General features: G+C 44.5%; 1 protein-coding gene across 1 annotated transcript; it reads left to right on the top strand.

Moving 5' to 3' along the window:
* The first annotated feature begins 797 nt into the window (after positions 1-797).
* cdk5rap3 (CDK5 regulatory subunit associated protein 3) lies at positions 798-14,233 on the top strand. The gene is made up of 15 exons (XM_041266605.1): positions 798-922; positions 2,832-2,877; positions 3,229-3,360; positions 3,897-3,997; positions 4,270-4,318; positions 4,860-5,038; positions 5,504-5,640; positions 6,361-6,505; positions 7,097-7,213; positions 7,609-7,684; positions 8,976-8,997; positions 9,154-9,211; positions 9,999-10,204; positions 11,163-11,334; positions 12,169-14,233. Exons 1-15 carry the CDS (start codon positions 917-919, stop codon positions 12,232-12,234), a joined length of 1,512 nt encoding a protein of 503 aa, XP_041122539.1. The 5' UTR covers positions 798-916; the 3' UTR covers positions 12,235-14,233.
* The last annotated feature ends 1,362 nt before the right edge of the window (positions 14,234-15,595 follow it).

Here is a 15,595-nt window from a genome sequence, read left to right as displayed (position 1 = left end):
TGCATTTAGTAATTGCTACCGGAACTGTTTTTTTTTAATCCTCAGTACCGTCAATTCCCTTGACAACAGGAGAAGGCAAACCGAGTCTCTCATTTCTTGGCTGATACCGCCGCCTTGTGGGCATATCGCAGAAGCGCGTCTTAGCCAGATTTTCTCTTTATATTGATAATTTTCTCTAATTTTGTTAACGCATCACACTTAGCGAGCCAATCCACACACAGGCGGAGGGCAGGCGCGACCCCGGGACCTCTTGCACCCCGATACCGCTGTGTGCTGGTCTTCAGGTGCGATTACAGCACCTACCAGCCCTGCTGCTGCCCCCTGCACGCAACAGTTATAATATCGAGGCATTAAAAAAGACTGCTAGTGAAAATGTTTGACATGGAATTGTGCTTTCTTTTAATATTAATTAATTCGGCGCGATTTGGGTGTTTATAATAATGGTTGACGGGAATACAAAACCACATGAACCCTCTGTGTTCCTAAATTATGAAAAAAAAACGAAAACAATGGTTCGGTGTTGTTGTTTTGTTTATATACAGTAGTTCTGCAATGTGAATAAAACTGTTTATTTATTTGGTATTATATTAATAATATTATACAGGAACAGCGCACAGCAATTTCAGCTTGAGCTGTACTCTGTGAAGCTCAATTGCTGATTGGCCGATGTGAAACCGGAAAGAACGATTTGGCAATCACAAAGTGCCTCGATTTTCATTGGCCATTATTGAGTTTGCTTGTTTTTATTGGGTGTAACCGTCCGTAACTGCTCTCTGATTGGCCGAATCGTCCACCAAGTGTTGACGTGTCGGTTTTAGTGTAAATAGAGGGCTAGACAGAGTTTGTCCGAGTGGGGTTTGCAAGGCAGCGGTCTGATCCTGCGTGTCTGTGTATATATTTATCAGGGACAGGTGCGATGCAGGTATGTACACACAGAAAAGCTTGTGTTTGGGTAGCGATGTTTTAATAAATAATAATGAAAAAAACAAACAAACCCGGACGTGGTCTGCGCGGTTTAAACTCTCTAGGCCTCGTCTTTCACAGAAGTATTGCTGTGCTGTGAACAGTAATACTCTAGTGTCGACACTTCATTTTCCATTTACACCAACTCAAGTTGTTACGCCAAGACTGCATTTGTCATACTTTATTTCCATTAAAAAAGCACAAAAAAACAAAAAAAAACAAACGACGTACGTGTTAATGTATGCTTCTTATAGATATATATGAGAGAAGCGCACGGGTGTCTGCGGGTGAGTTAGCTGAAGCGCACGGGTGTCTGCGGGTGAGTTAAGCGCACGGGTGTCTGCGGGTGAGTTTGGAGAAGCGCACGGGTGAGTCTGAAGCGCACGGGTGGGTGAGTTAGGAGAAGCGCACGGGTGTCTGTGGGTGAGTTAGCTGAAGCGCACGGGTGTCTGCGGGTGAGTTAGGTGAAGCGCACGGGTGTCTGCGGGTGAGTTAGCTGAAGCGCACGGGTGTCTGCGGGTGAGTTTGGTGAAGCGCACGGGTGTCTGCGGGTGAGTTAAGCGCACGGGTGTCTGTGGGTGAAGCGCACGGGTGTCTGCGGGTGAGTTTGGTGAAGCGCACGGGTGTCTGCGGGTGAGTTAGGTGAAGCGCACGGGTGTCTGCGGGTGAGTTAGGAGAAGCGCACGGGTGTCTGCGGGTGAGTTAGGAGAAGCGCACGGGTGTCTGCGGGTGAGTTAGCTGAAGCGCACGGGTGTCTGCGGGTGAGTTAGGAGAAGCGCACGGGTGTCTGCGGGTGAGTTAGGAGAAGCGCACGGGTGTCTGCGGGTGAGTTAGGAGAAGCGCACGGGTGTCTGCGGGTGAGTTAGGTGAAGCGCACGGGTGTCTGCGGGTGAGTTAGGAGAAGCGCACGGGTGTCTGCGGGTGAGTTAGGAGAAGCGCACGGGTGTCTGCGGGTGAGTTAGGAGAAGCGCACGGGTGTCTGCGGGTGAGTTAGGAGAAGCGCACGGGTGTCTGCGGGTGAGTTAGGTGAAGCGCACGGGTGTCTGCGGGTGAGTTAGCTGAAGCGCACGGGTGTCTGCGGGTGAGTTAGGAGAAGCGCACGGGTGTCTGCGGGTGAGTTAGGAGAAGCGCACGGGTGTCTGCGGGTGAGTTAGCAGAAGCGCACGGGTGTCTGCGGGTGAGTTAGCAGAAGCGCACGGGTGTCTGCGGGTGAGTTAGCAGAAGCGCACGGGTGTCTGCGGGTGAGTTAGGAGAAGCGCACGGGTGTCTGCGGGTGAGTTAGGAGAAGCGCACGGGTGTCTGCGGGTGAGTTAGCAGAAGCGCACGGGTGTCTGCGGGTGAGTTAGGAGAAGCGCACGGGTGTCTGCGGGTGAGTTAGCAGAAGCGCACGGGTGTCTGCGGGTGAGTTAGGAGAAGCGCACGGGTGTCTGCGGGTGAGTTAGGAGAAGCGCACGGGTGTCTGCGGGTGAGTTAGGAGAAGCGCACGGGTGTCTGCGGGTGAGTTAGCTGAAGCGCACGGGTGTCTGCGGGTGAGTTAGGTGAAGCGCACGGGTGTCTGCGGGTGAGTTAGGAGAAGCGCACGGGTGTCTGCGGGTGAGTTAGGAGAAGCGCACAGCAGTGTTTTTGAAGACAGCGCTGCAGAGATGGATCACTGTTTCAACGCACAGAACTGAATTCCGGTGCAGAATTAGGAACCTATGCGCCGCAGCTATGGATACATTAAACGCTTGTGTGTATGCTCGGTTTCGTAAACTACTGTCTGTTTGCTTGGTAAAAACTGCGCAAGTCGACTAAACAAGCGTTTACTGTGGTTTTATAGACACACTTTATGGATTACTACAAAAGTAACATGTCTCTTGTTTTGACAGGGGTATCAGAATTTACCCATTGACATCCAGACCAGCAAACTGCTAGGTAAGGAGCACTCTCTACAAAGTACTGCACCATTTTCAAGAGGAACAAGCAAAGGAAACATCCGCTTGGTTTTGTGGTGATCGCTGGTTTTCTATGTCTCTGTGGATAGCAGTGATCCACACAAACCCAAGCAGCTGTTTCTTCACAGAGACTGGGGGTGGGTTAACAGTGCATGTTCCAGGTTCAGTCCCAGTTGAGCCAGTATGAGCCAGTGGCTGAGCTGGGATTGAACCTGGAATCTGATGGCTCTCCAAGTCACCGACGTGCGGATAGAGCTTGATCTGAATGCTCAGTAGCGTGTGACTCTGCAGTGTAACAGAAACTTTGCTGCTGTTTCATGTCACCATGCAGACTGGCTGGTAGACAGGCGACACTGCAATCTGAAGTGGCAGAATTCGGTCCTGCAAATCCGTGGGAAGATCAACACAGCCATCCAGGACATGCCTGAGAACGAGGAGATCAAGAGGCTGCTCTCCGGGTCTTGTGAGTATAGGGCTGCCCTTGGGAACGGTTACCCCAGCCCCCTATTTGTGCACTGCAGTTTCCCCCTCTGCTTTTTAACTGTACGTTTACTGTAGTTTACCTCCAGTTTGATATGTTTATTAATGTGCTTTGCCGTACTTCCCTGGTCTTCCCAATGAACAGTGCTTCCCGATGCTTGACCATGCTTTCACTGTGCTTTATTACACTTTGCTGTGGAGAGAGCGCTGGTTCCAGCATGGTTTATACACGTTATCAAAGAGGGGCCGGAAAAAGGTTTGAACTTGCTGTGTATGTGGATTTTAATACCGGGGGATGTTTGATATGCTGGGTCAGTTACACAGATTATTATTATTATTATTATTATTATTATTATTATTATTATTATTATTATTATTTCTGGTCCAGGAAAGCCAGGGGAGAACCCTAACTCAGCAGCAGCAGTTGTTGATCATGCATAGTTCAACCCCTAGTCTCTGTAAGTCGCTTTAATAAGAGCGTCTGCTAAATGACTAAATGCTTTTTATTTGCTGTTGCAGATATCCATTATTTCCACTGTTTGAGAATAGTGGAAATCCTTAAAGGAACAGAAGCCACCTCAAAGAATATATTTGGAAGATATTCTTCCCAGCGGATGAAGGTAAGCGGATCAATCTAAATTAATTGATGCATTTTTGTTTTAAGTTAATAAATGAAGGAATTAATTCAGCAAGCTGCAGACTTAAACGCTCATTTCCAAAGTCTGGCTGCGTAGGATCAGTGGTTCTGAGCTGCAGTGTGTTTTTGGGTGATAGAATTGAACACCAAGCTTGTATTCGTCTGTTTACCCAGCATTGTTGTTGTTGTTGTTATTATTATTATTATTATTATTATTATTATTATTATTATTTCTTCTTTTTTTTTTTTGTATAGGATTGGCAAGAAATCGTGTCCCTTTACGAAAAAGATAATGCGTATTTAGGTAAGCATCTTGTAGAGAGCGCTTCTATTGACTCTGACTTCAGCCACTCTTGATTAAGTGCAGCTACGGCCAAAAGGTTTGCATCACCTAGAATTTTAGGATTGAGATGTAATTAAAACAACTGGGAATCGATTTTAAAAAGGAACTGGAAACAATACTGCAATTGAAAAAAGGGAACTGACCTTTAACCCTGAGACCCCCTACACACACACACACACACACACACACACACACACACACACACACACACACACACACACACACACACACATGCCTGTACACGTCTTACACATACACACACACACCCTACACACACACATGCCTGTACACATCCTACACACAACACACACACCCTACACACATGCCTGTACACATCCTACACGTACACACACACCCTACACACGCACACACACACAAACGCCTGTACACATCCTGCACACACACACACACGCCCGCACACACCCTACACACTCACTCACTCACACACACATACAGCTTTTAACAGGTCTTCCCCCTACCCCGTGTCTGTGTCTTGCTGTAGCGGAGGTGGCCAGCCTTCTGGTGCGCAACGTGAGCTACGAGATCCCCTCCTTGAAGAAGCAGCTTAGCAAGAGCCAGCAGCTGCAGCAGGAGTTCAGCCGCAAGGAAGTGGAGTGCCAGAACGGAGCCGCGGTCATGAGAGAGAAGTTCCACAGCTCCTGCAAACAGTATGGCATCATGGTGAGCCGGCACACTTGCACGCAATGGGAGTGTTATTTCTATCGCTGCTCTCAATTCATATATCGCAACATATATTGAGTACTAACGTATTATCAACGTATCAATTGCTGTCAGTTACTGATGGTATTCGATTAGGGAATTGATTGCTGTTTGCAGGTCTGTGTACGAATATCCCCTCCAGTCACTGCACGCATCTGTTTTATAATGCATGGATGTATTTTTTGTTTCAAAGTTACGGCAGAGCAGCTTCTCGAACTCCGTAGAGTTCACACGCAAACTGTGTTCATATTCCTAAAAATGTCTCCACCTGAGTTCTCGGTCCATTCATAATTGATCCAGTTATCTGAACCTTAATTGTTCAACACTAACTTTTTGTTTCCAGGTCTTTTAGCCAGTGGTGATTTACCTGCAGGATTGTGTGTCTCCCATGTTCCGCACGTTTGAGCTCTGCTGTGTGTTTCTCAGGGTGACAATGTGAAGAGGGAGCTGCTGGCCCTGGTCAAGGACCTGCCTGCCACGCTGGGGGAGGTGGGGAAGGAGACCAGCTGTCTGTCCGAGGCCATCCAGCTCTACGCAGCCTTTGGAGAGTTTGTGTGCGACTGGTAAGCACGCTGGGAGGGGCCGCCCTTGACCAGACCTGGGTTCAGTTAAAGTTATAATTCCAATTACAGCAGAATTGTGTGATGAAGTTGCAACAGCAAGTACAATTACAATGCTCTTTTGTGTTGAATTTTGTAATGACAGTTACAGTGATGCTGCAGTGATTGCAATTATAATTCCAGTTGTACAAAAAAAAGCATTAAATGTGTGCTACATAACCCAAGCAATAAATCACAGGCACAAATACAGAAACAATGACTCTTGTCACTTTTTAATTATTATTGTTTTTTTTCAAACAAATTGGTGTCCGCGGAAAAAATTGGTTGAAAATATACAAGAGTGATGATGGTATCTGCAGTTGTCCAAGGATCACCTCTACCACAAAAACAAATAATGTGGGCGATGCATCTAGGAGGTGGGGTTGTATGGTGTTGTAAAAAGCTAGTTGCAGGAGAATGATTGTTAAATCGATCCTGTTCCTCTGCGAAAAGTTCCAAATGGAGGCCAGACACTCAAATCTCCAACTCTTTTTATTATTAATTAGTCATTTTTAGCTGACGCTTTTATCCAAAGCGATTTACAGCGCCTAGGGGGTGAACTATGCATCATCAACAACTGCTGCTGCTGCAGAGTCTCTTCCAATAGGACCTCGGGTTTACGTCTCATCCGAGACCTGCAGTGTGCAGGTCTGGAAACGGAAGCTCTCTCCTCTCTCTCTGCAGGTCGTCCGAGCCTGGGCTGCCCTTGCTGAGACACACCCAGTGCCGGGGGAACACCACTGTGTACGAGTGGAGGACAGGGAGCCCCCCCTCCCTCATCGAGAGACCCTCAGTGGAGGAGGAGGGGGTCTCTGCCGCTGAGGACTCGGTAAGCAAGCAGGCTGGAAATCTCAACAAGAATTACCGCAATTCTTACCCGTGCCCTGTAGACGACCCTGTTCTGTTTCATATTTAACAGCAGGCAGAAGGAATGGAAATAAGATAGATGCATAGCGGTGTGATCCATTTCCTGTTTTACTAGGGAGTTTAATAAGACACACCAGAGCTTGTTGCCTGTGTCTGTACGCTGGGGCTAATCAAGCTGGTTTTAAAACCTGGAATGGGTGAAACAGCTGTGCAGTAGGAGGAGTCGTAGTTCCAGCCGTGGCAGATTTACATACTGCAGCCCCTTATTCAGCTGGGACTGAAGCAGGCTTCCGGAAGGGAGATGCAGCTTTTATATATTGCAAGAAATATGTCTGACGTATTTCAGATGGTCTGTGTCTGTGCGTGCGTGCGTGCATGCGTGCACGTCTGTCTGTGTGCGTGTGTGTCTTAGTGCGTGTGTGTGTGTGTGCACGTCTGTCAGCCTGTCTGTGTCTGTGTGTGTTAGTGTTACACATTGCTTGAGGTGCTGTGCGTTTGCTCAGGCCCCTGTGCCTGTTTGTTGGTGACTGATTGCCCCGCTCCTGTATTGCAGATTGACTGGGGGGCTCTGGGCAGTGATGGGCACTCCGCCTCTGATGGGATTGATTATGGGATCTCTGTAGCGGATGGAGGAGTGGACTGGGGGATCAGCTTGGAGCCGGGCACCATGGTAGCTCAATTATTAATAATAATAATAATAATAATAATATAATAATAATAATAATAATAATAATAATAATAATAATAATAATATTAATAATTAATTTATTTGGCAGACACCTTTATCCAGAGCGATTTACAGGATTACAGGGCAAGATTAAATTACACCAAATGGCAGCGTTTTAGCCAAGATCAAGCTGCACCCAGACCCATTGCATAGCAGTTTGAGCCATTCCTGGTTTTACTGTGAGTTTAATCAGACCACACCTGCATGAGCTTGTGCCTATAGGCACTGTGGCTAATCAAGCTCATAGTAAAACCTGGAATGGCTGAAACTGCTGTGCAACAGGAGTCTTTATTCCACTCTTGTCATTTGTATTCTTATTGTAAGTTCTCTGTTCTTAGGAGGCAGGGGATATAGACTGGGGAGAGGAGGCTGCCAGTCCAGTGGAGATCGAAGTGGTGGAGATGGGCACCAACTGTGAGTTACTGATCTTTTTAATATGAAGTATTTTAGCAACAGACACACAGGCGGCATGGAAATCAGACTCCAGTTTCATAGCAGTTTCACCCATTCCAGCTTTTACTACGAGCTTGATTAGCCCCAGCATGTATAGGCAACAAGCTCAGGTGGGTCTTGTTAAACTTATAGTAAAACCAGGAATGGATCAAACCGCTATGCAAGGGGAGTCTTATTTTCAGTCCATGCACAGTGTATATGGACAATCCCGTTTATTTTGTCCAGAAGGTGGCAGTGTTCTTATTTTTTATTTTATATTTTCTTGAAACTCTTCTACTTCATCCAATTCTGTTTGAGAGAGATGGGGTTAGTCTTACCTATTATTTGTTTATTTATTTATTGCCTTCATCACGTATCCCCAGTAGCGATTTTACACCTGTCTGCTTCAAAAGTTTTCGTAATTCTTTCATCGTTCAGTCTTGTATTAGATGTGGTATGTGTATATGGATATTGCGTGGTACTTTTCTTTTTTTAACCAACATACAAAGCGCTCTGAGATACCGTGGTATGACAGGGCGCTAAATAAATAGAATGCATTGAAATTGAGCTGCATTAAAAAATAAAATGGTGTTGGGTGTCATACTGCTCACTGCCACAAGAGGGCGCACATGCAGCCTTGGCCTGGCCCTGCAGTAGCTGCTCCAGCACTGCTGTTAATGTCAGTCTTGGTGTAACTACAGCAGCGCCACTCTCTTTTGACAGTCTGTGAAGCTGCTGGAGAATCTGCAGGACTGCCAGGAGGAAGTGTCCAGCAATTAGACCAAGCTGTGTGTTCCTGGCCTCCAGATTAGAGTCAAGCTGAGACTGTAGACATGTAATTTGGGTTGTCAAGTTCGCTTACACAGTGGAGCGCTGGCAGGGCTTGACTTGAACTTTGATTGTATCATCACAATGCCTTTTTTTTCTTGTTTCTTCCGTTGCATGATTTCAAAACGAACATCACAGCACAGTCAAAATTATACAGTTACCCCATTACGCAGTCTTTAATGCACAGAATTACCACCACCAGCTGTAATAATCTTCGAGACTCCAAACCTTCTGAAAATACCAAATAATTCTACATTTATAATTTACAGAAAAAGGCTAGGCTTAATATTTCTATTTCGCTTCGAATCTGATGAGAGATTCGATTAGCTGTGCAAATAAAGATAGCTGAGAAGGGTTTTTCGGCTCTCAAAGTTATAGCTGGAATAAAATCTTCGAGTCCCAACCAGATCACATTGTGTGTGTGTTTGTGCAGCTTATTCTGCAGCCATGCATGGTATCAGTAAGGGGTACAAGTGATCAAAGTAATCAATTTCAGGTTTACCAGTCTTTTGCCCCCAAGTCAGTCCTCCCTTGTTGATTTGTTTATTTGTTTGTTTGTTTGTTTGTTTTTGTTTTTGAGGTCCAGGCTGAGGGGGGTGGCTCCCCTCTCCTACGGGACTGAGAGACGATCTCTTGGGAAACCCAGAGACCAGGTACCAGTTCATAGATGAGCTCATGGAGGTGAGGGCTTATATATATAATATATATATATGACCCCACACACACACACACACACACACACACACACACACACACACACACACACACATATATATATTATATATATAATGTGTATATATAAAGTTGTTATTTCAAAGAGCTGTATGTGTAACATGCCTTTGTCAAAGTGTGTTTGAAAACAAACATTGGAGGTATTTATAGGCTCTTTGATGCCATGGTAACCACACATTTATTTATTTTTGAAATCTAATGTCGTTTTATCTAATACCCAGTCCTTTAGGAATTGCTATTTCAGTATAGCTAGGTTGTGCAGGTGACATATGTAGGTACTGATGCATATCAGTAGGTTTTGAGTAAAGATCTGTTTTAATAGATCCAGGATCAAGTTTAACCAAAGATTTTGTCCACCTTAAATCCACCGAAATGGTGCAAAACCTTTGGCCACAGCTGTCCATCTCCCCTATGGGACGATTTATTCTGTTTGTCGGGTAAAAAAAGTTGCCCTGCCAAAACTTAAATAAAAAAATACAGTAATCCATCGCATCTCCGCCTTCACTGTTTATCTGGCATGATCACGCTCTTCGGCAGCATTACTTTATTATTGAACAGAGAAGATTAGTTCAGAGACCGTAGATCCCACCAGAGTTTCCGTGCACTGTGCTGTATGTACTCCTTGCTCTGTCATTGCTGGTAGTGTCACGTGAGCTGTTCAGTGTGTTGATCTGTAAATAAACCCTGTTCGCCTGCGGGGGGCGTATCAACTTCAACCTCCGTCTCGATTGTGCAGCTCGAGGTGTTCCTGACTCAGCGGCTGTGTGAGATGGGTGAGGAGGGGGACGTGCTCTCGATGAGTCAGTTCCAGCTGGCCCCGGCGGTGATTCAGGGCCAGACCCGGGACAAGGTGCTGGGGGTGCTGAGCCTGGTGAAGGGGCTGATCGAGCGACTCACCAGCGTCAGGATGCAGCATCTGTTCATGATCCAGGCTTCGCCACGGTGAGAGAGCCGGGTGATTCACAGCGCCCGCAGAGCTCAGACACTGGGTGCATGAAGTAAGTGAACCGCTCGGAGCGCTGGACGAACACATTCAACAGTGACATGCCCAGTTCTGCACCACCTGAGCAGCTCGGAGCGCTGCAGAGCGGATTTCACCTGTGATCCAAGTGAGCAGAAAAATTCTCACTCTGAGCCTCGCAGTTACTTAACGCACCCAGTGTCTGCCAGCACAGTTATATATATATATATATGTGTGTGTGTGTGTGTGTGTGTGTGTGTGTGTGTATATATATATATATATATATAGTGCATGTAAATCGGTTTTGAACTGGAATCGACCCTATTAAAGTGTTGCATTGTAAAAGCATTAACTCTGTCGGACACAAGGGACACATTGACTGGCTGAGCACTGCTGAATTAACTTACCATTGAACCCACTCCTAAAATTAACTTAACAGGGACAACACACGCTTAAAGCTGTTTTTGATTCATTATTAAGAAGGAAATAACACACCCAACCCTTATAAAGGTGTCCCCCTAATAAAAGCACGGCAAAGTGTAAGAAACCACAGTGAATACATGGTAAAGCACGGAGAGGTCTGGTAAAGCATAAGGAAGCATTGTAAAGCACAGAGAGGTCTGGTAAAGCATAGGGAAGCATTGTAAAGCACAGAGAGGTCTGGTAAAGCATAGGGAAGCCTTGTAAAGCAAATTATTTATACAAAACAGTACAGTATGGTTTAGGTTTTTAATCGAGATTGCTGCTCGTTTTTAAACCAATCTTTGACAAATGTTCGAACTGCACCTTTTTAATTGTAGTTTAACTTTAGCCTTTAACCAATTTGAGCATGTAGAAGTTGCTGACGACCAGCGTTAAGTATTCAACACTGTGCAATGCACCTCTCTCTCTCTCTCTCTCTCTGTCACGCTCTCTCCCTTTCCCCCCTCGTCTGGGCAGCTATGTGGACCGCGTGACTGAGCTGCTGCATCAGAAGCTGAAACAGGCCGACATCCTGGTGCTGAAGCAGCAGGCGATGGCTGAGAGGAGGCAAGAGGCGCTGAGGGAGCAGGGGCAGCTGGAGCCCAGAATAGACCTCCTAGTTCAGAGGACCAAGGAGCTGCAGAAACAGGTAGCGCTGAGCTGAGCTGGGAGACCCGTGTGTGTGTGTCTGTGTCTGTGTGTGTGTGTGTGTGTGTGTGTCTGTGTCTGTGTGTGTGTGTGTGTGTGTGTGTCTGTGTCTGTGTCTGTGTCTGTGTCTGTGTCTGTCTGTCTGTGTGTGTGTGTGTGGTGGATTGCCACATTCAGTACATTGCAGACCAGTTTAAGATAGTCCAGGATTATTACTGATTGGGGTCTGCAATACCAACCTTAACATACCCTTAATCCTGCTGGGTTAAACAACTGACTCCTATTGCATTGCACAAATAGCTACTGCTGAGCTGCACTCGTAACCCTTGCAAAAGTATTTTTGCAGTTATGCTTTTCCCTTAGTTTACCTTGCCTGTTTTTTTTACAATGCTTACTGATGCTTTGCAGTGCTTTCACTGTGCTTTATTACACTTTGCTGTGCTTTTACCATGATAAACTCGCATAAGGAGACCTGCAAGAATGATATTTTATTTTCAAACTTGGGGGGAGAATGGGTCACACTTTCAAAGCATTTATTCTATGATTTAAGTCCTATTTTTTTTTCATGAGGTAGAACATGTTGATATTTAGAATTGAAACAAGTAATATAATCTGTTCTGTGGTGCACTCTGAAGGTGTTTGTTTCCCAATTTTATAAGGTGATTTTTCTCTACATTTAAAAAAAAAAAAATAAATGTGAAGAGAAACATGGTCCAGTGCCAATGTAACTCTGATCTGCTCTGGACCAGAAGTTTAAAACTTTTTAAGGGAGGCAGGTTCAATGTATTGCTCCTGAGTGGGATATGTTCTAAAAACAGTTCTCTGTGTCTTCCAGATCGAATCAGACCTCTCCCAGCGATACAATAACAGAGCAGTTAATCTGATGGGAGTCACACTGTAACTCTCAGCACTGCAAACCAGGTGTCTCTGTCTCTGGATGCCACTGTTTTCTGGATCTGCCCTCATTAACTGTTCTGCCTCAGCCTCTATGATGTTGTTATTTTAAATAATTCAATAAATTATTGTATTTTGATCCAAAATAATAATAATAATTAGACTGTATGTATTCAGTGGTGGTGTGGTTTTGTTTGTAACTGGATACTGGATGATATTTGACTGCCGGATCATTACACTGACAAAGGCACGAGTCCAAACATTTGTCTGCTTGACTAAGAAGCCAGATTGATCAGCCTGTACCCTGAAAAAGCCACAGCAGGGATATTTTTCTAGAGACTTTTACAGAACTGGGGAATCTGTCTTGTTTGCATTTACCACCCATTCCTGATTAGCCCAGGATTACCCAGATACAGAAGTGCTGTGTTTGTCTGTGTGTCTGTGAGGTTGCTGCACTTTGAAAAAAAAGTTTTTAAAAAAGAAAAGTTACATCAGAAAACAGTTCTATAATCACTCCTGCCCCCACTCTCTGAAAATCTTTATAAACCATTTCATTTTGTGCCTTTTTTTAGCATTTAAATGTGCATCTGAGTCACTGGAGGAGTTGCGCTAGGGCTGATGATTAAAATGTAAATGTTTAGCTCACAGCCGTTTTAAAATCTATAAATAAATAAAACGAACTGTCAAGCTCTTGCATTCCCTCATTAGCAATCAGAGATAGAGAGAGGAAGAGGAAGAGGGCAAGTAAATTAACAGCAAGTTCCACTCTCTGTCGGCACATTCAAACTCATCCCAGCACAGCGTGTTACCCACAAAGTGGCTTCGCGAATGTCATGTCGCTGTTGGGCCGAGCCCAGACAGCCGATTAAATATCTGCGGTTAATTCTCTGAGCGCCGTTTCATTAAGATGGGCTGTGGCAAGCCCCATCTCCGCACAGCCGGGGACCCGCGATTTTACAGAAATCCAATCTTTGTGTTTACAGCTCTGCTCGTTTTCGAGGCGCTGCAGAAGACGTGCACAGGAACACCATTGCACAGCACGTCTGCTTTCTTACACGTGTACAAATCCACCCACCCCTCCGGCAGCCAATTTGGATAACAAGTCAGGGCTATTAAAACATGCACAACTGGATTGCTTTTGGAATATGCATCTCACTTTGCGCCGAGCAGCCAACCACAGAGTTGGGCTTCTTGAGGATTCTTCTTTATAAGACATTAAAGTTATTGCAGCTAACTAAAATTATTTATTCATGATGATTTGTGTATGCATTCGGCAGACGCCTTTATCCAAGGTATTACAGGGCAGTACAGGGTTACAATGCAAGATTAATATTCAAATAGTTTGCATTAATACTAATAGAATATAATATGAAATAGGATGCAACAAATTAGGATCACAACAAGTTTTATCTACAGTGACACAGTAGTGCAATAATACATTAGCTGAGGAGCCAGTAACGTGGTGCCGAGGTCAGGCAAGTCCAGTGTAGAGTAGGAGGGGTAGATCTCACCATTGTCCATGCCATGCACTGTGTTATCAAACATGTATTTTCAAATGTCATCTACTGCCCTAGGGTAAAGAAATCTGTTTCCGCAAAGCCAAGGTTGCGTTGAACATTTCTGCCTCTGCGAGAGGGCGACTGAATTGTGGCAGTGTGACATGACGGGGTCTGGAGCCGTTAACTGTATCAGTTTAGCAACGAGCAAAAAAGTGGAAATCACAGGCAATAAATGAAATAAATAGATTATAAGTAATTAACACACAGTAATAATAGTTAACAGATACTCCAGCTGTTGCATTTCATAGTTTGAAATCATTTTTAAAAGTGGTGGAGAGGGGCTAGAATGTGAGGTATATTTGTTTGTTTTGATGTAGATAAATACATGTGTGGCACTGCACACCTGCACAGGTACCACAGTCACCTCACCTGCAGTTTCCTTGACAACCTAGTTTTTAAGTCGTGGACTGCAGTACCTTCTTTGAACGGTAGCGGTGCTCATTTTATTTTGTACTTTATTATTATTATTATTATTATTATTATTATTATTATTAAATAATAATAATAATAATAATAATAATAATAATAATAATAATAATAATAATAATAACCTTATCAATTTAACAGCAACAAAAGCTACCCTACATTGGTTCAGAACTCAGACACCTCTATACCTGCTTTGGGTGAGGGTGAAGGTGGGGTGGGGGGGGTCCCTAATTGCGACTCTCCTGCCTTCTTAACAGGGTCGGAGACCCAGGCAGTTGTTGATCAGAGAATGAGCAGTGGGGTCTGTGTGCGACTGGAAAGAAAAGGTTTGTATAGCTGTTGTGTGAGAGTGTGCTGGTCAGGGAAGAGCGCTGGAAAGAAAAGGTTTGTATAGCTGTCGTGTCAGAGTGTGCTGGTCAGGTAGGAGCACTGCTTCTCATGAACTGACTGAGCGAGCGAGCAATCCCTGAGTCGCTGAGCCACACAGACCAGACCCTGAAGCAGGTGGAAATTGTAATTGTAACTGGGCAATTCGTAATCCATCGCAATTACTCTGTGGTGCAATTTGTAACTGTTTAGTTGCGCCTTGGCGCACCTGTGTAATTGTAATTATAATGCTGATCGATTACAGTTCAAATACGCATTTGTCATTTGATCATTGTTCTTGTATTTTCAACCGCTTTTAGTGTTTGAAAAAAAATTCGAAGTTATCTATTTCTGTGCTTGTGCCTGTGATTATTGCTTTGGGTTATTTAGAATAAAGAGAGTAAAGATGGTAATGTGTGGAGTTGTTCATGATACTTTTTAGTGTGTAATTGTAATTGTAATTACTGCAGCATAATTGTAACTGGAATTGCAATTGAACAAAATAGCATTGAAACGGAAACGTCGCCTCTTCTTTTAATACAAATGCTTTAATACACCTCAAAATGTGATTACCAATCTCATGAGTAGGGTTCATTCCCCTGGTCTAACTAAAAATTTCTAAACCAGCAATTTTGTATCGTCTTGGTCCTTCCAATAACCAGACTCCCAAATCATGCATTTCACAAACACACACAGACACACACACACGTCATGCTAATAAGATGTATCACTACAAGAGATTACAAGACACACGAAGAGTACAACAGCCTATCACACCCAAACAAGGAATGTGTCTCCTCCTTATCCGTAACTTTCCACCAGCCTGCCGTTGGATGTAATGGAATACGCAATACTAAGCATAGCAACATATAACATAGGAAAAAAAAAAAGCACCACCATATTTTCTAACACCGCTAATAGAAAGACAAAGAAAAACAGAAAAAAGTGCGCTGTCTCTTTAAGCAGCCCAGGTAAGCAGACTGCCTGCCTGGTTTTATTTTAATTTCATACCACAAC

Source organism: Polyodon spathula, chromosome 12 (assembly GCF_017654505.1).
Source record: "Polyodon spathula isolate WHYD16114869_AA chromosome 12, ASM1765450v1, whole genome shotgun sequence".
Classification (NCBI taxonomy): Eukaryota; Metazoa; Chordata; class Actinopteri; order Acipenseriformes; family Polyodontidae; genus Polyodon; species Polyodon spathula.
This window is presented reverse-complemented; position numbering and strand designations above follow the sequence as displayed.